This window comes from Talpa europaea (genome assembly GCF_964194135.1).
Source record: "Talpa europaea genome assembly, chromosome: 15".
Taxonomy (NCBI): domain Eukaryota; kingdom Metazoa; phylum Chordata; class Mammalia; order Eulipotyphla; family Talpidae; genus Talpa; species Talpa europaea.
Genome location: NC_140083.1, coordinates 42,656,843 through 42,683,716, shown reverse-complemented (window position 1 = coordinate 42,683,716; position 26,874 = coordinate 42,656,843). Strand labels below are relative to the sequence as shown.

Sequence of the window (26,874 nt, the reverse complement as noted above, 5' to 3'; positions counted from 1 at the left end):
CTAAAACATGGGAGATACTCTTAAAACATTTCTTGAATACAAAAAGGGAAGCATTTCTCTTTCTGTCCATTTAAAGAACTGAATTTATATTTTCTCAAGTATCTATCTTTTTCGACCTTGTAGTTTTCTCATCTATTAAGAAACTCAGAACATTCTATCTTGTGTGACAGTTGTACATTTCATCTCTTGTCTACATTGACATCGATGACCACACCTCCTTTATATTTGTATATAGTAGAGGTTTCAAAGAATCTTTCAGTAACTACTGAATTGCTGAATTGTTGTGTTACTTTGAATCCATTTATTTTTTCATCCTTTTTGTTGATTTAGATTAAAATATATTATATTTGGGTTGAACATAACACTCAAAAGATACTATTCTGTAAACATTACTTTGTAATTCTTATAAGTTCAAAAAGCCTCACTAAACTCACAGGTAATCCATAAATTAAAGGAATAAGGGAAAATGTGGGTATGAAAATGAAATCAGAGGGAGACAAACTTGAGGGCGCAGTGTCGCTGATGATGGGGACAGGGAAAGTGGCACTCTGGCACCTCACCTGCTGGCTGGCTGTCTATACCTCTGAGATGAATGGATGAACACAGCAGCATAAATTTGTATGGATGCAGCTTGTAAACACTATGTTGTAGATTACATAACTTCAGCCTAAAACATGGTGAAATGGTGTACAGTTATTTATTGACATCTTCAAGTATGAATCTTAGTCTTCGGAGAAATTGTAAACCCACTGCTGTGGAATTATCCACTTTGAAATGCTCTTTTTTTTTAAGAACAGAAAAATTGTACCTTCACAGATGTAATAATACTCTTAAAACAACGTCCCGCTAAATACTAATATTACAATTCCACGAATCACTGAAATTACAGTAAATGGACAGTTGTTTAGAAGCATTTTAGTCTCTTATTTATAACTGAGGAGGTTCTTTCAAATAGAATCCTTCAAAGAAAGAGAACATTTTTTTCTGAAAAAGGAAATTTCTTAATCTTTACAAATTCTTTTTGGAAGAAGAGTAAAATCATCCTTCCAGAATTTTATTTTGTAAAACACAACACTTTTCACTGTTTCTGGGTTTGTGGAATTTCCTTGAAGTCTTTTCTGTGTGGGCATCTCATAGAATCCTTTATTTCCCCATCCTCATATTAAACACCTGTCATTTTATTTTTATTTGCATATTTTATTCCACTTCACGGAATTTATTATAAGAAGGAGGTAAAAAAATGCACAATGATAGTCACACCACATTTTTAATTAATTTATTTTTATTTAATAAGGTATCATTGGTGTACAACACTCTATGTGATTCAAAGGCACAGGATCACACCTCCTTGTATGCCTGTCACCACAGTCCCTCGTATTCTCTCCTCACGTTGTTTTCTGCCTTCCTCCTCCCCATTTTGTAGCCTCAGTTCCACACTCAGATTTCTACTTTACTGTACTGACTTACTATAATTTGTTTTCAGTGGAGTCTTCAGGGTTTTCTATGTATTTTATTATGTTAGTTACAAACAGTGAGATGAGTTTCACTTCTTTTCCAGTTTGTGATACTTTTATATATTTTGCTTGCCTATGTTTTAGCTATGACTTCCAACAATCTACTGAATTGTAGTGGTGAATGCAGGCATCCTCGTCTTGTACCAGTTCTTAAAAGTATTCAGCTCTACACTGTTGAGTATGACGCTAGGAGTCGGTTTTTCATATATGACCTTTATTATGTCACAGTATGTTTCCTCTATCCCCAGTTTTTTGAGGGTTTTTACAAATGGATGCTGAATCTTATCAAATGCTTTCTCTGCATCTATTGACATGATCATAAGATTTTATATTTCCTTTTCTTGGTTACATCTACTGATTTTTCTGATGTTGAGCCACCCTTGTGCCCCAGAAGTAAGTTTCACATAATCATGTTGTGTGACCCTTTTGATGTATTGTTAAATTCATTTGCTAAGATTTTTTTGTGGATTTTGCATCTATGTTCCTTGGGGACATCGGTCTGTAATTTTCTTTTTTTGTGATGTCTTTGTCTGTTTTGGCAGAGAGTGATGTTGGCCTCACAGGATGTGTTTGGAAGCATTAGCTCTTCCTCAAATTTTCTGAGAACTCACTAGTGAAGTCATTTAGGTCTGGGCTTTTGTTTTGGGGGAGACTTTTGTTTACTGTTTCAATTACCCTGTTTGTGATTGGCCTGTTCAGGTTTTCTATTTTTCATTGATTCAGTCTTAGAGGGTTGTAATTGCTAAGAATTTGTCCAATTCATTGAAGTTATTCAACTTGCTGCTAGATAGAGGTTTGGAGCAATCTTCTGTATTTTGGAAATGACTTGTAACTTTTCCTTTTTCATTTCTGATTCTACTTATTAGAGTTTTCTTCATTTTTCCATAGTTAGTCTAGCTAGAGGTTTGTTGATTTTGTTCATTTTTTCAAAGAACCAGCTTTTGGCTTCATTGATCCTTTGGACTGTCTTTTTGATTTCTATGTCATTTACTTCTACTCTAATTTTTATTATTTCCTCCCTTTTCTTGGCCTTTGATTTTGTTTGTTCTTCTTTTTCTAGGAACTTAACATTAGCAGTAAGGTTGTTTACATGAGCTTTTTCTTATTTCTTGATGTGGGCCTGTATTGGTTTATACATCCCTCTTAGTGCCGCTTTAGCTCTACCCCAGAGGTTCTGATAGCTTGTGTCTTCATTTTTGTTTCTTTTCAGGTATTTAACATTTTTTCTTTCATTTCCTCATTTATCCCATGGTCATTCAGTAGTATGTTGTCCAATCTCCATACAGTAGAGGTTTTCCTACTTTGTTTTTGTGATTGATTTCTAGTTTAGTACCATTATTGTTACAGAAAGTACTTAATTTGATTTACTTAATCTTCATGAATTTATTGACACTTGTTTTATGATCCATCAAGTTGTTTATCCTGGAAAATATTCTGTGTGCACTTTAGAAGAATATACATTCAGTACAGGTTATGCTTTAAGCAGAAATGGAAAAATATGGGGAGAAGGGGGAAGTAAAATGAAAATGCATTTTCAACTTTATATATTTCTGTATTATTTGAATTTAGTGTCAGCTTATATTCATTATGTGTAAACTTAAAAGACAATTGTAACAACAACAAAAAAGAAGTACTGAACATTTCTTCCTCATAATATAATATAGAATAAGGGCAAAGTAGTGTATCAGTGAAGAGTAAAAATCACTGTGTGTAATCTATATTTTCTGGCATCCTCTATAAGGCTGGAGATACTCAAGTATAAGATAAAGACCTCAGATGACAATTAAGTGGTTATTTGCTAATATTCGGTTTTAACCTCTTGTAAGGAAAAAGCATTTCCATTGCTATGTAAAATCCAGTTGAATCCTCTGCTAAAAATCCAGAACATGCTGGGAGTCTTGGCATCCATCACCCAAGTCTGTTTTACTTTTCTCCATAAAAAGACCTTTGAGGCCCAAGGATAAAAAGCATCTTATCATTCAGGTGTCAGGTACTGTTAAGTTAGATTCTCTGAAGTTTTCACTGATTGGTCATCTTCACTGAATTATTCCTTCCAGCTGTTAATTTATGAAGGTGAAAATGATGACCTCTTGAGACTGATTTTGTTTTCCATTCCTGAACCAAACTTGTGATGGCAAATTCATTCAGTGTAGGTGATTTTTTTTTTTTTTTAGCAATTAATCATTTGGTTCCTCTCACTCTGCCTTTCTAAGTATAATACCCTTTAATAGAGTATACAGGAGCAGTGCTGTTTACCAATTCACTGAAAATAATTCAAATTTGTGATATATATAATTGAATATAATATGGTTGAGTTTTCTACTCCTCATAGGTTAAATCTTCTTTGAAATAGGAACCATATTGTCTGTATCCAACATACAGTGTTTACTAAGCTTGTTTACCTAGCCAGGCAAGGATGTGTGAGGAAGAGACCAAAGTAGCATCATTTGTGTATATTATCCTTGGCCATATCCTCATCAAGTTGGGTCAGATATTTAAATGCTGATAAATTTACCTGGTACTATAGATTTATTAATTCCCAAAATGCCCTTTGCCAGTTGTGAGTATCAACAGATCATTTAGTCTCACAAATTTAATTATCTAAGAAATTAATCAATTACTGTAATCAGCAAGCCAAAGTTAGATTTCAGCATATTCCCAATCACTGTTGTATAAACACACAGCAAAAGTCACCATTAACTTAAACACTAGATCAATCTCTACCATATATATCTTACTATATCCCCTTCAAGTTCAAGAGGTGTTCGTGAATCTTCCTGCACTAACCTTCACATGATTCTCCACTTGGTGAAAACATCCCATTATCATGGTAGCCATCTCGGCACTCACAGTGGTACCATCCAGGCAGGTTAATGCAGTTAGCACGGCTGTCACACTGAACGAAACCATCAGAGCACTCGTCAATGTCTGTTTTTGGCAAAGAAAACAAAAATGGGATGTTATACAATTTCTCCTTTTTCTTCAAAGAAACTAAAATATTCTGTTAGATGGCTACCAAAATCTCTATTGCCAGCAAATCCTTAAAACTAAGAAAATACAACATTAAGGAAGTTCACTTGGTGATGGAAAGCTATACAGAAAAATACAATGGTATTAGTAACAGAAGAAAAATCTAGAAGTCATTCAATTGTAGCAAATGGGAGGAAGCTATGTATGACTCATTATTATTGTTCACTCAGTATTTGCAACCCTTCTTCTCTATACAAGTTAGGGTTGCCATGTTACTTCCTTAAGCTGATTGGGGAAGCCTTTAAGATGCAAGTGTGATTCACAAGTACTCTTTCTCCAATCACAAAGACAATTTTCAGAGGCTCTGAAGACCAATCTAAGTTCCTCAGTGAGGATGATGGACATACAGTATGAGCAAGAAATCAACTTGTGTTGCTTTAAGCCAGTAAACCAGTGAAATTTTAGGGTCTTTTATTACTATCTGCATAACTCACACCAACCTGATTAACACATCATTTATCTTCAACATTTAGCAATAGCGGTCATGTATCAACATGATTCATATTTTTGAGTATATCATTTATGTCAGTTTAAATGGGTTTCATATATACCACCTCATTGAAACCTCAAAAAATCTTGCCATGTAGAAAGTATAATGAACACATGAAAAATTGAGGCAAAAAGAAATTATGGGAATTAAACAAGGTCACCCAAAAGTTTACAGTCATTTGACTTTTAAGTGTGTGCTCCTTTATAATTACACTGGCTGAAATTGGCAAAACTGTCTATATAAAGAGTTATAAATCTGGAATCTTATCTGTTTTCTCTATCTGTTACTAGCATTCTCAAATACCTGTGACCTTTTTTCCCCTTGTTCAGTCTGTTGAATGATGGGAACATTCAACCCCATCCAAGTCTCTTCTTTTTCTCATTAAAGGGAAAAGCAACCCTGGAATTGCCTTAGAAATGATCCTCTTCTCACGCACAGCAAAAATCACCAATAACTAAAACATTAGATCTATCTCTATATTTACATCTTACTGAATATTCTTCAAGTCCTGTGTTTCTGCATATTTGGGGGTTGACTTAGATCCTCCAAGATGATGTGATAGCACTGTACCACAGTTACTGCCAAAATTATACATGGGAACCCCACTTCCATCTTGACAGCCCTATGCCATAACAAAAAATTCCACCTGCCAAAGTAGATGAGCTCTTTCTTATATACTTCCCACACCTGCAGTTTATTTCTTTTTACTGTGGCCAGACACAATGTCATCCTTTATGCTGAAGACATACTCAGCTGCTTCTTGGAGTCCTTTCTCCCTTACAGTCCACTCCTGTTCAGCAAACTCTGTTTCCTATTTCCATCTCATCTAACTCCAAATTCTTAGAAGCAGTTCTCCCTGGTGGCCTGGGGTTTAAGTCTCAGTGCTGTCATGGCCATGGCCTGAGTTTGACCCCTGGCCAGGGAGCTGACCCACATGGTGCAGCAGACTTCTCCTGTCTTGCCTGCTGCTTCCATCAGCAGTGGATTTCAGTAGCTCTGCCTGTTCTGCTCCCCACTCTGTCTCTGGGGTATCCTCTCACCCCCCACACCTCTGGCCCACACCCCTATTCTTCTGTGCAAAAAATAATTCTTAGAAGTATATATTCCTTTAACTTTCTTTTTAAATATCATCTTTTCCTAAGTTCAACTTGGAAGAGAAAATGTTAAGAATAAATCAGTTTTTAAAAAGAGAAGTCATTGTTTATTTACTTGTTCCTTCAGGGAAACAAGAAGTAAATTGTTTCAGATTATTAAATAGGCTAAAAGTTAAATATTTTATACTTTTGCAAAATTTTCACATTATTTCTGAACAAGAAATGATTTTGCCTCCTGGGTTCACCTTCTGAAGAGTCAGTTCCTACGGTCAGTAATTCCTACTGTCAAAATAATTGTTAGTGGCTAAATCAGCTAACCATTGACTTTCCGACACAAAGCGGATATGGATCACTTTCATATACCAAGTTCTCATAGGTTTTATGAAATGGCCTATTTGTATTTCAGGGTCTCCCTAACTAATGACCACCGATTATAAATGGGACCAAAATGCTGTGCTCATTTCAGCTTTAAGGTTTTTTGTTCTAACCCAAATGATGCAGAAAATTGATTATGTCATTTCTTGAGTGTATGGACAAAAGAAAACAGGTTGGGATTTAAACTTCAGAACTAAGTTTCTGGGAAGAAGGCTATGAGGAGGATGTTCGGAATATTTAATTTTAGAAGAATCTGGTCATTTGCTTTGATGATCTGGAAATAACTATTAATTGAACAGAGTCTCCTCTACTGGAGCAAGTTTGTCATCTACATTTAGCCTTCAACTGAGTCCTTTCTTCTAGTCTAACACTAAGGTCAGATTACTTCAGGTCAGTGAATACATACATTCAATTTTTACTCATCTAATTTCTCTTGTTACTTTGTTTTCAATCACAGTTCCAGCCTATACAGCCTCAACCCCATTTCTTTATTTATATTACAGTGACCTTCTGTGATCTGTAAACAGTCCAAAAAAGTTTAATAGAAATGCTATCACTTAATGTTTTGACGATTGGGGAGATAAACATATGTTCATCAGGATGTATTTTATGTATAGTTTGAGTATTATTTTATGTTTACTTATTCCTACTATTTTAGAGGGGATATAAGCAAATAAATATATGTATCACTCATTAATTTACCATTCAAATATTTATTGAACACCTGTTATGGTCTAAGAAACAAGTGCAAGGGGAATAAGGATGTTACAGTCAGAAGTTATATCTGCCCTCACTGGTTTTACTATCTATCTAAATTGTGCTTCAAAAAAAACTAAATTTATGAAAATCTAGATTTACAATCATAAAGGACAGTGTTTCCCAATATGTTATATATCTGTCACTACTGTTATGATAGCTTGGTGATAATAGACAAATACTTTATTTTAGTGGCTACATATTTCAATTTATTAATTATTCCCATTTATAGCAAGTAAAACTAAAAGTAGTAAAATTGTACTTAAATTTTCAGTAAGTTAGAGGGATTAAAGAAAACACATTAAGTAAATATTGGTATAAACGGTATAAAAGTATAGCAAAAAAGGGCCTCCCCTGGTGGCGCAGCGATTGAACACTGGGCTGCGAGGCTGCCCGCAGCCTCTGCAGCGCCGGTTTGTTCCCCGGCCACTAGCGAGGGTCCCACAAAAAAAAAAAAGTATAGCAAAAAATAGGAAGTAGTATACAAACGATTATATAAACACTAAGCTTAAAACACCAATATTCCATATGGAACAATTATTCACATTTCAGAAGGATTTGTGGAATAATTCCTTAGGTAATGAAATGTTTTAATTTATCTAAAATATTGGTTCAATTTATAAAATATATCAGTGTACAAATATATGGCTCAAGGTTATAATACTTGATTCCATTTAGAAGGAAAAAAAGCAAGTCAGATAATAACTATTGCTTCATTGTATACTTTCGAGTTTCTATTTATTTTGACTTGTTTATGTAACCCTTTCTACCTTGGTGAGTCAGTAGAATGTGAAAGTAATGAAACTCTTGAAGAAAATGTAAGAGCTGCCAAAATACTTACCTCTCACCAGAGGTAAGTGTGGTTTTTTGCTCAGAACCCTAATTGAAGACAAAAACCCCAAACAGTCTCATTTGTTGAATGCATGATCTTAGTTACTCAGTAAATGTTTAGTAAATAAAAAAATTGCAATCCGACCCATATTTTATGAATTATGCTTAATTTGGCTAGACCGATGAGTTACACTATATAAATGCACATAACTAAAAATGACACATAATCTGTATTTTCAAATATTCACATAACAGGCTTTACCTATTGTATAAGAGCAGCAAATAGTAAGAAGCAGCCAAAGATTTTATTTCTTGTATACTTTCTCTAGGTGCATTGAAACCAAACTTTACATATTCTAACTAAAGTAGACACACAGAGAACATAAGACCTAGGGGAGAAAATGATTAATTTATTCCATATAAGAGCGACCAAGTTTATACAAATTACTTTCCAAGCTGAATAAAGTATTCAAAAATGATTAGTACAGAAAAAAAATAAGTACAGGATTATAAGCACATATGATTTATTCTTGATTATAAAGACCTTAATTTTATACTCTGTAGGGACATTATATAAAATTGAAAATTAAATTTTATGAAAATTATGATTTTATTACATATTCTATCTTAGAATGGAACTAGCTTGTAGTTCCTTAGGAACAATTTAAAACTTTTCCAGTAGATACATCTGCTCTTCAGAATAGTCAGTGATGATGTTAAGATTCCATCTCCAAAGCATGGAGAAGCTGAAATCCACAAGACAGTTACCTACCCAACAACAGTCACCTATAGCAGTCAAAATCCAGAGGCTAAAATCAACTAAGATAACAAAAGTGAACAGCACTGTTGAGGACAGAGTTTGCAAAAATCACATTTTGAAGAAATCATTAAGAACAAGGCAACAAACAGAAAAACAAGAAAGGGAAATGGATGAATAAAAAAACTCACATATGAAAGTTTTGTTTTCTTTGTCTCCCTCAACTAGCAACTGAAAATGACATGAGCAATCAGCATTTAAAGAGTCACTTCAGAAAATGACTAGTTATTCTTCATAAAACTAAACACTTGAATGATAAATGTTGGGTTTACAAGGTTAAAAGCTCAGTCTCTCCCTTGCCTTGCAGACTGAGATGGGAAGTTTTGAACAGATAAAGGAGTCTGAAGAGTCACCTTGGAGACTTTGGGCAGATAAGGGAACCAAGTGATTGTTACTGAGATAGGCCATAACGCCCACCTGTGGCCATTAAAGGCCGATGTAAATTCTAAGAAATGCGGGGATTAAGCTAGTGTGTAAGATCTTTAATGGAAAGGAGCTTTAATACAATTAGTGTGCAATAAAGAGAAGAGAAGGAATAGATAAAATAGAAGAGAAGAGAATAGATAAAATAGTTTCCACATGGAACACCCAATGTTACCCCTCCCCTAGTTGGGGAATGCCCAGGCAAACAGGGTTGGCCCGAAGCAGGACCATGGAGCCTTGGAAGCCTGCCCCAATTCTAAGTCACTTCCTGGTAGGAACCCAGAGGAGAGAGGCAGAAGGGGCCAGGCAAGTCTGAAAGGTAAAGAACAAAATCAAGATCCAATGCCATTGTTAACCTCTCCACAGGTCTCTCACCCACATCTCTGTCTCTGACAGTTTACTAGACAACAGTCAGCCAGCCCAGTCCAGTGTCCTAAATCTTAGAAAGCCCACAATTTCAGAATATAAAAACTGCTTCAAACATCCTTTGCTGTGCAGACTCTGGTCTCGCCCCCTGTATCTCTCCAGCAGAGTAATCAATAAATCTGCCTTTTCTATTTTTCATGCTGTCTCTGGAGAATTATTTCACCCCTGCCCCTGTTGTCCCCTCACGGCCATTTGATCTCTCTCTCATGGCAATAAACAACCTCTTTCTCAAGTGGAGTAAAAATTACTTTTAACATAACAGCATAACTGAGAATAATAAAAGTGTGTAAATATCTAGAACCATCTACACCTAAAATTAAGGATCAGAACCATGACTTAAACTTACGCACTTTTAAGAGGAAACAGATTACCTAATGCTGTATACAAAAGGAAAAGGCCATTATTTTATTAAGATGAACACCCTTTTTCTAGTGGCCAAGTTGTAACCAGTGGTCCCCAGGGAAAGAGGAGGTTCCAGGTTCCCTGCCCCACCCAAGGGAGGGTGGAGCTGAGCAGGGAGGAGAAGAAGCTGGAGCAAAGACAAGGGAGGAGGAAGGATGGAGGATGGAGAGCCAGAATGAGACCTGGAGGAGGCATATGGATCAGAGAGACATGTGAAGAAGCTGCACTTGATTTTTGGCCTTGACCTTGCACCAGGGATTTGGGGGATATAGAAGGAGACACTTTAGACTGAGATGTGGGTGAGAGACCCATGGGGAGGCTGACAATGGCAGCCTTTATCTTGAGTTGGGTTTGATTTTGCTTTTTTCTTCCAAGTTTGTCTGTCCTCTTCTGCCCCTCTCCTATGGGTCTCCCATCAGAAGGAGCCTTAGATTTGTGGCAGGCTTTTAGGACTCAGCAGTCCTGCTTTGGGCCAACCCACGAGGGCAACTTTCATTGTTTCGTTATTTTAATTTACTTTTTCTCATCTCTTTATTGCACACTAATTGTATTAACTTTCTTTTCCACTAAGGGTCTTGTGCACTAGAGCATGTTCTGTCTTGATGCAGAGGATGGTAGAACCCATTTAGAGCTGGCAGGTTTGGGGGTCTTTGGGGTGCCCCTCACCCTGCCCTGTAACAGAGTCAAATATTGAGAGTTCTCTTTCATACTGTTTTTCATTAATAAAAACCTGACATTATTCTGATAAAAAATAGTACTTAGACTATTTAACACTATTCTATTCACTAGTAGTTAAATTTTATTGATAAACAGTAGGCAATTAAGCTGCAGAACAATTTATCAACTCTTGATTACCCACATGTGGAATGTTTATTTTTTCAATTATCTGCAGCATGTTTTTTAAGCACAAGGTCATTTCCCCTCTCTTGATGAGCTTCTGCTGAATCCACTTTCAGCATTTACGTGTGAGTGCTCAAGGATTGCAAGCTCATTTGAATATTATATTATTTTTAATAATGATAGCTAGGCCAGCATATAAAAGATTGTCCAAAATTATATCGGTCATGATATAAGACTGATTTTCTCCTATTACTTTTTTGGAGGTACAATAGAACAACAGATATAAATAAACTTTGAACATCATAAAATCCTCTGCACAAGTCAGGTTATAACAGATTTAGTGATGATGATTTTATTTGTTACCCCATAAACTGGACGTTAATGCTCTGATAAAAACAATTTCCTCATCATGTAGTTTAGTGCTCACAACAACCATGTGATATATTTGTATTTTAATTGCATAGACAAAGAATTGGTAAGAGCAAACATGTTCCCCAAGGTCACACAATACAAGTGTCTCAACTCGCAAGTCCAGTACTCTCTCTCGCATAATAGGTTCCTCTCAAGACCAATACTTGGCCAATGAGAAAAACTATGTTTTGGATTATCTTACTATCTTTTTGAAAATTAATTGTTTTTATTTTTGTGTAGGAGAACTGGGGTGTAGACCAGAAGTGTGTGGAGGGGGAAGGATTCCCCAGAGACAGAGTGGGGAGCAGATCAGGCAGATCTACTGAAATTCACGGCTGAGGGTAACAGAAGGGGAGACAGGAAACATCTGCTTTGCCATGCGGGTCAGCTCCCTGATCAGGGATCAACTCAGGCTTTTGCGGTGACAGGGCTGATATTCAACCCCTAGGCCACCAGAGAGGCCCCCTTATTGTCTATCTTTGATATTAGTGAATACCAACTCTTTGCCTTGATAGCTGGGTGACTATTTTACTCAACGTCTCTGAATTTACTGGTTTTGAAACAGAAATAATACTCTTTCTATATACACAATGGAATATTACTCAGCAATCAAAAAAGATGAACTCATGCCATTCGCAGGAATGTAGATGGAGCTAGAAGTAATTCTGCTCAGTGAAATAAGTCAGATGGAAAGAGAAGAATATCGGATGGTTTCACGTATAGCAGGAATATAGGGGAACCAAAGAAGACATCAGGGGAAAAAATAATAACGATACAAAACACAACAAAACAAAACCAGACAATTATAAATCATAGACATACTGCAGGGAAGGAGGAGGGAGAGGGATGCGAGGGAGGGAGGGAAGAGCACAGGGGATTGTGGAGATGGTGCACAGGGAAATTCTGTGGGGGCTATACCTGAGGGTGGGGGGGGATATTGTTTAAAAATGAACAATGATATTTAAAAATAAATAAATAAATAGGAAAAAAGTTAGAGGCATGAAAAAGAAGAAATAATACTCTTTCTTCATAGTGTGCCACTCTACAAGGCCTCATAGGATAAGCAATACCTGGTTAATAACAATTAATATGTGGAAATTGTACTTTCAGCTCTGAAATAACTTTCATCATTTACAGAGAATGTTTGCTTATGCCCATTTGATTATTTGAAAGGAACAGCGAGAAATAGTTTTAGTAGCATTTAGGCCAAAGAATGTCTTTTGTTCTTGGATATTTGGGAGCCACCAAAGGGTAGGGCCATGTGATTTAAGGTGTACTTCGGGAGTGCATGTCTCATATTCCCTGTGCGATATCAGGTCAGTCAAATTCACATTTCATATGTCTGGGGACATAGCAGACAGAGAAAGATCAAGACAACCAACTTTTCTTGTGGTTCCTGAAATCTGATTATTTTATCATTTCTTTTTTCCCCTATAGTCTTTGCAGTTTTGTCCTTATTGCCTGGAGTGTTCTTTCTCGTTTCCTTACCCAGTTAGTTAACTATTGCTCATCTGTGTCTCATAATAAAATGAACTTCTTTAGAGAAGACTTACTTGACTATCAAGATTATGTTAGATTTATTATTGCTCATTATTTGGTACTTTTCCTCATAACATTTCTTTTTTGTATTTTGTCTTAACTGCAATGATTGCATGATTTTTTTCTGGGGGGGCGGGAGGGCTAAGCTTGCACACATATTATGTTATCCACTTATTTACATTATCTTCTTAGAATAAGTTCAATTCCGGGGAAAGACCTCCCTATTCCCAGCTTCCCATCACTCCCTCCCTCTTTTGCAAAAGTATCTTGATTTGGGGGCCATTGTTTCTATCAGTTTAGGAATTTATCATCAAAACAAAATGAAATATGGAGGAGTCTGCATTGATTCTGTGGATGGATTATGGAGAAGAAATGAAATATTTACATTATTGACTCTTTCAGTCCATACACACGATCCATTTTCTCCTATGCTTTCCTCGGCACTTTCTAATAACAAGAATTAAACTGTATACTTGATCTACCTTAAGATTATTTCCGGGGGGGGAACAGGCACATTTTCAAACTATCCAATAGTAATAAAAGAACATGGATTCATGTAATAATTTACTGCACACTTTCTAATTATTAATCTAGTTCTGCAAAAGGCTTTATGCCTTCTGAAGGGCTTGCTTACTGGTTATTCAGAAAAATGCGTTTTGAGTGGCATCCCAGGCATGAGAGAATAGCTATTCTGTATTTATTTGCAAACAAAATGACAAACTTATATCACAAGAAATACTGCTTTGAGTGAAATGAGCTCAGTGATGCCAATAAACAACTATAAAACTAGAGTTTCGATGTCTCTGAATATATGGAGAGTTCCGAATGAGTCATCACCAGGAGACAGTTTCTGTTGGTTCTGAGCTGGGATCAGGTCTCTGACAGATGTCTACTTCCAGATCATTTTATTACAACTGCTTCCATCTCCGTTGAAACACCCATCAGCTGGATAGGGGTTTTTCAGCCATAACGAAACATCACATTTCTCCCACATAGATAATTGAAGGGGAAAATACCAAGGAGAAAGCAATTGAGCAAACGAGTAACTCCTTTCAATTACAATTAAGTGAAGCAGCTTATGGGTTTCTTAAAGCCAGGGTTGCTCTTTCATGGTGCTCTAAAACCTTTTAACCACACAGATGGATGGCAACTGTTTGGTTCTGTCAATATGAGGTCACTTAATCAAAGTTTTCCCAGACTAAGTATTTTTTTCGTTTACTTTAACAGCCTATTTCTTCACGATCGATCAGATCAGTTATACAATCCAATTTGATCACCAAGGCAACGCCAAATGCTACACCAAAGGGTTTCCAGTCTTAAGTGGCTGGTTTTACAGGCTCAGTTTAATTCTATGTTTGGAGAATGTGTGTCTTCAGGAGAAACAAAAAGTTTTACTTCACTTTTATGATGTAATCAAGGAAGCAGGAACCCTGACATGCCACTGACATGCCAATCCTTGACTACTAAGTATCAGGTATTTTATTAATATTTTTTCATCTAGTTTCTATTACATGATTGCTTAGACACACACACAAGATATAACACACCCACACTTAAAAAATATTTACACAGTCATAGAAGTGATAGGAAAGGGCTCAAAGGAAGAACAATCTCTATAGAAGAGACTTGCCATGAGCTACTTGTGGTATTCTGTGCCAGTACATGTGTTTCCTAGGAATTCCTGCTGCTCAGGATCCAATGTTGCAAAGAGGTTGGTAAGAATTTTGTCCTTCTAATACTTTTGGTGTGTTAGTCTATAACCAACGAATTTGGAAGATTAGTTTTCTCTATACTACCTCAGTGCTAAGGGGCTAGAGCAAACAGCATGATTTAAATGCATAGGGAGAAAGTGGTTACATTATGGCACATACACAAAATGATACACCATACTGGCTATTAAAATGATTTAAAAAAAATATTAACGACATGAAAATACATTCATGACAAATGTCCTGTAAGATAAGTCAAAAGATGAAGGTCAAGGGCCATTGTGTCCAATTAGTAATATTGCAGGTTTTTATTTTGCATACTTATTTTATAAATCTTTTAAAATTAAATATATGTTGCCTTTATAATTGAGAAAGATTGGCACAAATGATATGGAATTTGTAAGTAAAGTCTGGAGTGGGAAGATTAACACATATGAATTCCTCATACGAACTCCAGTCTCAAGTAGATGGTCAAGGCCACTTAGCTTCATCTCCCCTTCCACAGACCCAGTGTTATGAGACTCAGACCAGCCTTCTCATCCCTATGCATGCACTAGACTTTCCTGCCTGCATTCTTTTTGCTACAAGGTTCTTTCTTTCGGATGTACATTCCCTATTATTCACTCATCATCACAATTACAAGGCACTTAGTCTCAGGCATCTAGGATATTGTTTCCAATTCTCTGGGTTCTAGCTCTCCTGTTGCACTTGCTATTGAACTTACTACATTTTGACTGAGTGCTTTTATCCCCTCAGGCTTTTTGAGATATAATCTAGTGTAAGTTTAAGGTATTTACAGAGTGGGGTGCTAACTTGAAAACACTTCCATATATTACCATGTGATCACCACCCATCAGCTAATATCTTCATTATGTCACACAATCACCATGTCCTTTTTGTGGTGAGAGCATGAAGAATCTTCTCTCGGAGATCTTCAAGCACCTAATACAGTGCTGTTAACTATGATCACCCTGCTGTACATTAGAACTCCAGAACTTACTCAAGTTCTAACTAGAAACTTGTTCTCTGCAACAAAGTCTCCTCATCCCCCAACCCAGCTCATGCTAATCACTATTCTGCTGTTTCTACAAGTTTGACATTTTTAGATTCCATACACACACATATATATATATGATATCATACAGTATTTTTCTTTTTCTGTCTGACATACTGCTCTTAGCAAAATGCCCTCAAAGTTCATCCTGGATTTTTTTTTGCATAGAAGAACTGGTGTGTAGGCCAGAGGTGTGTGTGGCGGGGTGAGAGGATTCCCTAGAGGCAGAGTGGGGAGCAGAATAGGCAGATTGACTAAAATATGCTGCCAAAGGGAGCAGCAGGTGAGACAGGAGAGGTCTGTTGCGCCCTATGTGGGTCAGCTCCCTGACTGGGGATGGAACTCAGGCTGTAGAGGTCAGTGATAGTCCTGCGACTTAGACCCTAGGCCACCAGGGAGGCTCTGGCAGGGCATCCTTCTTATGGCTGAATAATATCCTCTGTGTATGTGTGTACAATGAGTCTTCTCTATATATACATCCATTGATGGACATTTATATTGTTTCTGGAAGAACATCCTCAGAGGGGTTCACTCTTGCACTGCTCCACTTCTGAGTCCCTTTGTTTCTAGGGAATAGTCTGGTGTAGAGTCACCTCAGTAAATATATGTTGGACTCTTATGAATCCTTAATCAACAGGATGGAGTTATGAATGGCAAGTGTATGGATTCATGCGAGTGTTTCAAAGCAATTGGAAGAGAATTAATGAAATGAACTTATTTAAGGAATTGTATTTCTTCAAAGGAAATGATTTTGTACTGGAATATAAATTACATGTTGTTGTTTTTTAAATGTAGCCCACACTGAGTAGCACAAAACAAGAAGGATCTCTGAAATTTAAAATCAAAAAGAAACATTGAAGAAGTTGAATTGAGAGTTTAAACTACACAAATTTTATTTGTGGTTTAAATAATATAATTTACCCTGAAAGTTACCAATTTATTTTCAGAATGACACTAACATAAACTGCTTCAAATGCTAAATTTGGGACTTTAAAGCTAAATCACAATATGTGAATTATTTCTCATCTTTTAATTGAAAATATTTCAAACAGAATGCTTAAAAGTACCATAATGCAAAACTATAAAATTAAGCATTCCATACTTTTAATTTCCTATGGCATCATTACAAAATAGGGAAACCTGCTGCTAAATCACCTTAATTTATGCCTTCCTGACATGTTCTCCCTAAACTGTAGAGACAGCCTCTAATTCCTTCTATTCTAATCCTTCCTGGGCCCAGAGAACAAAAGAAATTTACTAAGACAAATGAAATTTACTAGATAGGCAGGGAAACTTAATTGATGAATTCTGTCTCATTGGCTGTAATTTTTTTACCTGCATATTTAATTTCTTGTTATATTGAAGAAAATAGAATCATTGTATCTACTAATAAGTTCATGGAAAGAATAAAAATAGTTACAGTATGCTAATGATGGCAGAGATTGATAATAGTTCACAGAAATTGATTCTTTTTCCAAGGCAAAATGTTAGATTGGACCTCCCCACTGGCGCAGCGGTTGAGTGCTGGGTTGGGAAGCTGCCCACAGCCTCTGCAGCGCAGGTTTGATCCGCGGCCACCGGCGAGGGTCCCACATGGCGCACAGACCTCTCCTGCCGCCTGCTGCTCCCCTCAACAGTGTGCTTCGTCAGTCTGCCTGTTCTGTTCCCGGCTCTGGCTCTGGTGAATTCTCTCACCCTCCCGCGCTTCTGACTGTACCCAGTGCTTGTATAAATAAATAAATATTTTTTAAAAAGTTAGACTAGCTTAGTTTCAGACAGTGGAATTTGAGCACCAATCCTTTCAGGAAGCCTGGATACAGTTACAAGGTCTCAGGGAATGAGGAAAGAGGGAAATGGGGGGCCAAAAAGAAAAAGAGCTTGATTTTGAAAGTTTCCTGCCAGTGAGAAAGTTACTTTGTATAGTTACTTGAGAAATAAACTTAATTGTAATTAAGTCATAATACTTGTTCGTCCCATACTTTAGAGGTATACCCTACATAAATCTATGTTTCTCAAGCATATATGCATAGAAAAGCTAAGTATCATTTGTAGTGGGCCCTGCTTTCTTCCCCCTTGAACATGGATGTGATTTTTTCTAGAAGCATATGTAATATAACAGGTTGTTGGAAAAATCATGACTCATTTTTGCAGAGAAAACATAGAAAAAATATGTCCTGACTTTTCTTTTTTTTTTATAAATAATAAATTTTATTTTTATATTCCCCAAAAAATTGCAGCCCCCCCCCATTCTGACCTCAATCCCTCCCCTCCCGCCCCCGCCCCCCTAAAAGTGTCTCTGGTTCATAGTTTTTTGTTGATTTTGATTTTCACTTTCTTATAGTTAATCATTTTCCTGGTCCCTTATTTAAGTTTTCTAGATTCCTGCTATGAGTGAGACCATCCGGTATTTTTCTTTTTCTTTCTGGCTTATTTCGCTGAGCATGATCCCTTCCAGCGCCATCCATGTTGCTGCAAATTGCATGTGTTTATCTTTTTTGAATGCTGAGTAATATTCCATGGTATATATGTACCACATCTTCTTGATCCAGTCATCTATTTTTGGGCATTTGGGTTGTTTCCAAAGCTTAGCTATTGTAAACAGTGTTGCTATAAACATAGGGTGCAGGTGTTCTTTGGAATTGATGTTTCTGTGTCCTTGGGTAAATACCTAGGAGTGGAATTGCTGGATCATATGGAAGCTCTATGTTTAGTAGGTCCAGAAATCTCCACACAGCTCTCCATAGTGGTTGGACCAGTTTGCACTCCCACCAACAGTGCAGAAGAGTTCCTTTTTCTCCACACCCTCGCCAACATTTGTTGTTGCTAGTTTTTTTAATATGTGCCATTCTCACTGGTGTAAGATGGTATCTCATGGTAGTTTTGATTTGCATTTCCCTGATGACAAGTGATGTTGAACATTTTTTCATATGCCTGTTGGCCATTTGCATTTCCTCTTCAGAGAAGTTTCTTTTTAGCTCTTCTGCCCATTTTTTGACTGGATAATTTTCTTTGTTGTTGTTGAGTCTCATCAGCTCTTTGCAGATTTTTGTGATCAGTCCTTTATTATTAGTGTTGGGTGCAAAAATGTTCTCCCAGTTGGTGGGGTTTCTCTTTGTTTTTGTTATTGTCTCTTTTGCTGTGCAGAAGCTCTTTAATTTGCTGTAGTCCCAGCTGTTTATCTTTGCCTTCACTATCACTGCTTTGGGTGATGTGTCTGTAAAGATGTCTTTGATGTGCAAATCACGTAGTGATTCGCCTATATTTCCTTCTATATATTTTATGGTTTCAGGTCTTATGTCAAGTTCTTTAATCCATTTTGAGTTGATTTTTGTGTATGGTGTGAGGTAGTGGTCAAGCTTCATTCTTTTGTATGTAGCGACCCAGTTTTCCCAGCACCATTTATTGAACAAACTTTCTTTGCTCCAATGCATAGTCTTTGCTCCTTTGTCAAAGATTAGTTGACCATAAATCTGTGGGTTTATTTCTGGATTTTCTATTCAATTCCATTGGTCTGTATGTCTGTTCTTGTTCCAATACCATGCAGTTTTGATGATTATGGCTTTGTAGTAGAGTTTGAAGTCTGGGAGTGTGATGCCTCCATTTCCTTCTTTTTTTTTCAGGAGAGCTTTGGCTATTCGGGGTTTTTGGTGATTCCATACGAATTTCATCAATAATTGTTCTATTTCTTTGAAGAATGATATTGAAATTTTGATTGGAATAGCATTGAATCGGTATATTGCTTTTGGTAGGATGGCCATTTTAATAATGTTTATTCTTCCAATCCATGAGCAGGGGATGTTTTTCCATTTCTTTGTGTCTTCTTCTATTTCTTTTAACAGTGTTTTATAATTTTCTTTGTATAGGTCCTTTACCTCTTTTGTTAGATTTATTCCCAACTATTTGATTTTTTTTGTTCTGATAATAAAAGGGATTTTTTTTTATTTCTTCCTCTTCAGATTTATTGTTTGTGTATGGGAAGGCTACTGACTTTTGCTTGTTGATATTGTATCCTGCCACTTTACTGAACTGATTGATTACTTGAATTAGTTTTTCTGTGGAGTTTTGGGGGTTCTCTATGTATATTATCATATCATTTGCAAATAGTGATAGTTTGACTTCTTCTTTTCCTATTTGGATTCCTTGTATGTCTTTCTCTTGTCTTATTGCTCTGGCTAGGACTTCCAATATTATATTGAAAAGCAGTGGCTACTGACTTTTGCGTGTTGATTTTGTATCTTGCCACTTTACTGAATGGATTGATAAGTTGAATTAGTTTTTCTGTGGAGTTTTTGGGGTTCTCTATGTATATTATCATATCATCTGCTAATAGTGATAGTTTGACTTCTTCTTTTCCTATTTGGATTCCTTGGATGTCTTTCTCTTGTCTTATTGCTCTGGCTAGGACTTCCAGTATTATATTGAAAAGCAGTGGTGAGAGTGGACAACCCTGTCTTGTTCCAGATCTTAATGGAATTGCTTTCAGCTTTTCACCATTGAGAATGATACTGGCTGTTGGCTTGTCATAGATGTCCTTTATGATGTTGAGGTATGTTCCTTGTATCCCAAGAATTTCAAGGGCTTTTATCATGAATGGGTGTTGCACTTTGTCGAAAGCTTTCTCAGCATCTATTGATATTATCATATGGTTTTTATATTTCTTTTTGTTGATGTGTTGGATAACGTTGATTGATTTTCTGATGTTAAACTATCCTTGTGTCCCTGGAATGAATCCTACTTGGTCGTGGTGAATTATCTTATGGATACATTGTTGGATTCTGATAGCTAAAATTTTATTCAGGATTTTTGCATTAGTGTTCATTAGGGAGATTGGCCAGTAGTTTTCCTTTTTTGTGTTGTCCTTATTCGGTTTTGGTATTAGTGTAATGTTGGCTTCATAGAATGTGTTTGGTATTGTCCCTTCCTTCTCAATTTTTTGGAAGAGTTTGTGAAGGATAGGCACTAATTCGTCTCTGAATCTTTGGTAGAATTCATTTGTAAATCCATCAGGTCCTGGGCTTTTGTTTTTGGGAAGGTTTTGATTACCATTTCAATTTCGCTGCTTGTAATTGGTCTGTTTAGGTGTTCTATTTCTTCTTGATCTAGCTTTGGGTGATTGTAGAGTTGTAGGAGTTTGTCCATCTCCTCTAGATTGTTGAACTTGTTTCCATATAACTGTTCATAGTAGTTACTGATTATTCTTTTGATTTCTGCTGTGTCCGTTGTGATTTCTCCTCTTTCATTGATGATCCTGTTTATTTGTGCTTTCTCCCTTTTATCCTTGGTGAGCCTGGCTAGGGGTTTGTCTATTTTATTTATTTTTTCCAGCTCTTGGTTTCATTGATCTTTTGGATTGTTTTTTTAGTTTCAATTTCATTTATTTCTGCTTTGGTTTTTATTATTTCTTTTCTTCTACTGGTTTTGGGGTTTTTTGTTGTTCTTTTTCTAGATCTCTGAGCTTCGAGATTAGGTTGTTTCTTTGAGTTCTTTCTTGTTTTCTGATGTGAGCTTATATTGCTATATATTTTCCTCTTATTACTGCTTTTGCTGCATCCCATACATTTAGGATATTAGTGTCCTCCTTGTCATTCAATTCAAAGAATTTTTTAATTTCTTCTTTGATCTCCTCGTTAGTCCAGTGGTCTTCCAGTAGTGTGGTTTTTAATCTCCATGAGGTAGAACAGTTCCTTGCCTTCTTTTTGTGGTTTATTTCTAGTTCGATGCCTTCATGGTCAGAAAAAATGGTTGGTATGATTTCAATCTTGGTGTATCTGTTGACGTTTGTCTTGTGCCCCAGTATGTGATCGATCCTGGAGAATGATCCATGTGCGCTTGAGAAAAATGTGTACTCCGTTTTTTGGGGGTTTAGTGTTCTATAGATGTCTGTTAAGCCCAAATGCTCTAGGTCCTTATTTAGAGCTTTAGTTTCTTTACTTATATTTTGTCTTGTTGATCTATCCATTGTTAATAGTGGTGTGTTGAAGTCTCCCATTACGTATGTGTTTTCTCTGATGTCTGTTTTCAGAGAGGACAACAGTTGTCTGATATATTTTGGTGCTCCTTCGTTTGGTGAGTATATGTTAATGAGTGTTATTTCTTCTTGAAGTATTGTCCCCTTGATCATAATGTAGTGACCACTGGGGTCTCTTTTTATTTTTTTGAGTTTGAAGTCTGTTTTATCTGATATAAGTATAGCTGTTCCTGCTTTCTTTTTTGGTCCCTTTGCTTGTAGGATTGTTTTCCATCCTTTAACTTTAAGCCTATTTTTATCTTTTGTAGCTAAATGTGTTTCCTGGAAACAGCAAAAGGTTGGGTTTTGTTTCTTAATCCAGGCTGCAACTCTGTGTCTTTTTATTGAAGAGCTTAGTCCATTTACATTTAGAGTTAATATTGATATGTTAGCATCTGTATTTGCCATTGTGATTTTCTTTCCTTTGATTTTATTTATTTATTCTTTTAATAACTTTTTTTTTTTTGGCCTTCTTTCATTGTTATTCGTCCCTCTGAGGTTCTGGCTTTAGGACTCCTTGTAGTATTTTTTGGAGTGGGGGTTTAGTTGTAATGAAATTCCGGAGTTTCTGTTTGTCTGGGAAGGTCCATATTCTTTCTTCAAAGAGGAAGGAGAGCTTTGCGGGATAGAGTATTCTTGGTTGGCATCTGTTTTCTTGGAGTCTGTTGACTATGTCCCTCCACTCTCTCCTTGCCCGTAGTGTTTCTTCGGAGAAGTCTGATGTCAGCCTGATTGGCTTTCCTTTGAATGTTATCTGTGTCTTCCCTCTTGCCAGCTTCATTATTTTTTCCTTGTCCTGGATTCTTGGGAGCTTTACTATTATGTGTCTTGCTGTATTTTTCCTTTCGTCGTGGAAGTTTGGTGTTCTTCTCGCTTCTTGTATATCAATTTTCAGCTCCTTCTTCACATTTGGGAAGTTCTCTTCAATTATCTCTTTGAATATTTTCTCTGTTCCTACATCTCTCTCCTCTCCTTCTGGGATTCCTATAACTCTTATATTTCCTTTCTTATGGAGTCAGATAGTTCCCGAAGTCTTTCTTCGTTCTTTTTCCTTCGTACTTCTCTTTCCTTTTCTGATTTGGTTCTTTTTATTTCTGTGTCTTCAAGATTACTTATTCGTTCTTCCATTTCATCTATTCTGCTTTCATTGCTTTTCCCAGAATTCTTTAGTTCTTCCATTAATTCTTTGATCTCCTGCATTTCTTTTACTTCCCTCTTTAGGGACTCAATTTCATTCTTTTGACCATTGTTTTCCCTCTTTAGGTACTCAATTGCATTCTTCTGATCGTTGATTATTTTTCCCTTATCATTGTTTTCCTTTATGACTTCTGTCAGTTTTTAATCACGGCAATTTTAAATTCTCTTTCTGGAAGGCTCAGAAGTTCTTCCAAGTTACTGTCGTTGCAATCTGGGGGCTGGTTTTCTTTTTGTGGTGTGCTTTTTCCCTGGGGAGTTGCTAGGTTGCGTGTGGTTCTTCTACTCCCTACTGTCTGTTTTCTAATTTGCTGTATGCATTGGGACAGTGTGTTGTTGGGACTGGCCGGCATCTTGGGCGAGCTTCTCTGCTCCCCTCTGGTTCCTCCTGGAGCCATATGTCAGTTTCAAGCAGTCTTTACTGGAGAAAGGTCCCTGTTCTAAAATGCCGATGTGAGGACACACTCCCCTGTGCGCCTGGTCTGCCCCGGTGGTGGGTTCCTGCTCCCCCTCTGGGCTTGGACTGCAGGCCAGAGGGGGGTCTGGCGTGGGCGGACTTCCCCCGCTCACCTCTGGCTCCTGAGGAAGCCTTCTTTACTGAAGAAATGTCCCTGTTCTAAAATGGTGATGTGGGACACACTCCCTGCGCGTCCGGTCTCAGGCACACTCTTCTGCGCGCCTGGTCTGCCCCGGCTGTGGGTGCTTGCTCCCCCTGTGGGCTCAGACTAATGGTCGGAAGGGGCCCGGCGTGGGCTAACTCCCCAGCCACTGGCTCCTCCAGGAGCCTCTGTTGGCTTCAAGTCGCTAGGTGGCGCCAGAGATCTCTCCTAGAGCCCTTGGGGAGCTGATTTTCCTCCCCGTGAGACAGGGAACAGAGCGGGAATGGTAGGGTAAACCTCAACGGCTTTGGGGTGCTGTGACTGCCTTGTGCCCCACCGTCATGGGGAACCCACGCCCCTAATTTCATGCCCCGGGTCTCAGTTCCAAAGCTCTGAGTTCCAGGACGCGGGCTGTAGCCCAGTTCAGTGGCGCGGGAATGGCGCCTTTTGAATCCGGCTCCCGTGCCTGGGCGCCTGGTTCCTGCTCACTCAGTGAGGGCCTCCGCATGTCTCCCCGCAAGCCTAGGTCGCAGGCGCGGGGACCTGCGCTTGCTTTTCAACCGCACTGCTTTTCCGAGCCATCCTGATTCTGGTCTGCGCAGCTTTTCCGCGCAATCCCGATCCTGATCCGTGTCTGCTTTTCCAGCGCGCTGCTTTTCCGTGCAATCCCGATCCCGATCCGCGTCTGGTTTTCCAGCGCGCCAGTTTTCCGAGCAAGCTTACTGGGCGGCCTGGGGCTGTGTGCTGTTGCTGGCCTCCTCCTGGGGGGCGGGGTTTCTCTTTAATGCACCTGGAGCGCACCCTGCAGGATTCTCCACAGCTCCCTTTCACGGGGTGTGGTGGCTGAAATAGTTCCTTTCCACTCACAGTCCCGCTTGCTGCGTAGTTTGTTCTTGTTGGTCCTTTTAGTTTGTTGTTTTCCTCCTCTCTGTTGGTCGGAGAGTGCCGCCTCTGTGGGCCGGGGAGGGGAGCAGGGTTTTGCGCTTTCCTCCCTTCTGGTCCTCTTTTATGGCCACTTTCTTCTTCGGGCAGTTTGCTGGAGTTACCCGTTTATCTTCCGTGTCCCAGTTCTCACTGGGACCTGCCGCTTTTCCTCCCTATTAACTTTTTTTAATGGGAGATCTTACTTGCAGCGTCTCCTTGCAGCCATGTTGCTCCGCCCATCTCTGTCCTGACTTTTCTGACAGCCCAATACATATCCATGTATGTCTCCAATTATATTAATTAATTTATTCATTCAAGTAATATATTTGACAGAGAATCTGCTATTTATTAGAACTTGGGGTTACATGAGTGCAGAGAAAATAGGGACCTGATTTTGAGAAGCTCACAATGTAGGAAAAGATGAATCTGTGAAGGAGCATAACCTGATACATTAATATTTGTGCTTCTGTTTATTGAATGACCTTCTCCTTTCTGGAGGGCCTTCTCCCTCACCTTCAAGGTCACCGAGCCCATGCAGAGGAAAATGAGTCACCCACTTTGTAAACAGCAGCAAAGATGGAAAAATTCAAAAAGATGATCCTAGATGGATAGATTGATAGGGGTGTTTGGAAAAAAACCAATGCAGGTTTGGATGATGATATGCTGAGGGTCCAGGAGAAGGATCCAGAAGGCTATTTGAAAGCAGCATAGACAGAACCTGGTCTTCAACTCTAATGGAGGTCCCATAATGCTGGTTTTAAGTCAAGCAAAAAGAAGTAAAAGCAAAAGCTTTGATTAGTCCTCTGGCAACACTGTGTATCAACATTTTTTCAGAGAAAGTGCAATTATCGGGGACACACAAACTGGAGGGGCCCAGGGAATCACAGTTCATGGGAGTGAGCATCTCAAGATATATCCTGAAGAGACTTATTCCAGAAAATGCTGGTCTGGTCGCTTAATAATCAGGAGTTCACAGTTCTGAACCTTGGTTTATGACAGCATATGGTAAAGTTTAGAATGCAAAGTTATGCAATTTTTAAAAGAATAACATTAGATCACTTAATTAGCCAGTGTTGCTGGCTGCATGTAATTTGTTAATATTTTCAGAGGCAGAAAATATGAATTTTCCCCAAAGATTGTTACCAAAGGGTTAATTGTCATTTGGGCTTGTTTTCATACATGTGTCTTCATTCTTCAATACAGTGAAATAGATTAATGCTATGCCTTATTATAGCCTGTCCTTCTGAAAAATTTAAATTAAAATTTCATCATCTCCTAGAAGGGTTTCTAAGCCTGTTAAAGGTGCTAAGAAATTTCTACATATTTTCTTCAAAATAATTCCTTTTTCTGACTGATTGACTCCAATTCCTCCCCACTCAGTCTGACTGTGTTTCTAGAATTTCACAGAAAACTTCAACTGTGGGGTTCTTTATAATGAAGATAATTATTTTAAAAGTTTAGCTTTCTTGTTTTTAAAAATATTTCTAACAATAGTTATTATGACTACTACCTCTTTTCATATTATATACTCTGTGAATTCTGCTCAAAGAAAGCATTTACAAACTGACTTTTGGTACATGATGTTAAAACTGTGAAAAAACAAGAATGAACTTTCTCTATTGAGGAGACCATTCCCCAACCCCCACATTAATAACAGTGTTCATTTTCTTGGTGTCTTAAAGTTATTGCTGTGACTTTCAAATTTTATTTTGTCAAAGGTCAAGGATCCCAACTGTGCCATAAAATGTGACCTATAATTTGGGATTCTTGTCACTGAGGTGGTATTTGGTTAGCTTCTGTTATCTACTCTATTTATCACCCTGTTTCAAGTAGACTATGGAGGGTGGTTCAAGGTGAACATTCCTTATAAATGAGTCTCTTCATCTCTATCTCTCAGGTTGATTCATGACCTAATATAACATTTGACCCTAAGGAGCCAGAACCCTAAGAGAATAACTGGTAGTTTTAGATTGCTGTTTGGCTTCATATCCACAGTCAGGTAACCCTATGTAATACACCTGAGAATTTTTATCCCAGCAAAATGTAAAGTGTTCTTCCTTTTCCTCAAAAAAAAAAAAAAATCCTTCAAAAAATGAAGATGCACTAAAATACCACTACTATGTTGAAGTATAATGAAAAATATATAAAAATTAAGTATATGTGATTCACACATTGTGAAAGTTTAAAATAAGTAGCTTATTTTAGAAAGTACATCATTGAGCAGGCTATGGAAGACAGTGAATTGAACATTGTGAGAATAAGAAGGTTTTTTTTAAAAGATTTATTTGTTCATTCATTCATTCATTCATTTATTTATACAAGCACTGGGTACATTCAGAAACACGGGAGGGTGAGAGAATTCACCAGAGCCAGAGCAGGGAGGAGAACAGGAAGACTGACGAAGCACACTGCTGAGGGGAGCAGTGGGCGAGACAGGAG

General features: G+C 37.7%; 1 protein-coding gene across 2 annotated transcripts in view; it reads right to left on the bottom strand.

Annotated features, from left to right (window-relative positions):
• The window catches only part of NELL2 (neural EGFL like 2), a gene marked incomplete at its 3' end in the record, with an annotated part of 372,006 nt that overhangs the window by 15,076 nt on the left and 330,056 nt on the right, over positions 1 to 26,874 (bottom strand). For both annotated transcript variants that reach the window (XM_084256276.1, XM_084256275.1), the window contains one exon: positions 4,302 to 4,442. In XM_084256276.1, the coding sequence (XP_084112402.1) occupies positions 4,302 to 4,442 (141 nt within the window). The remainder of the gene's footprint in view (positions 1 to 4,301; positions 4,443 to 26,874) is intronic.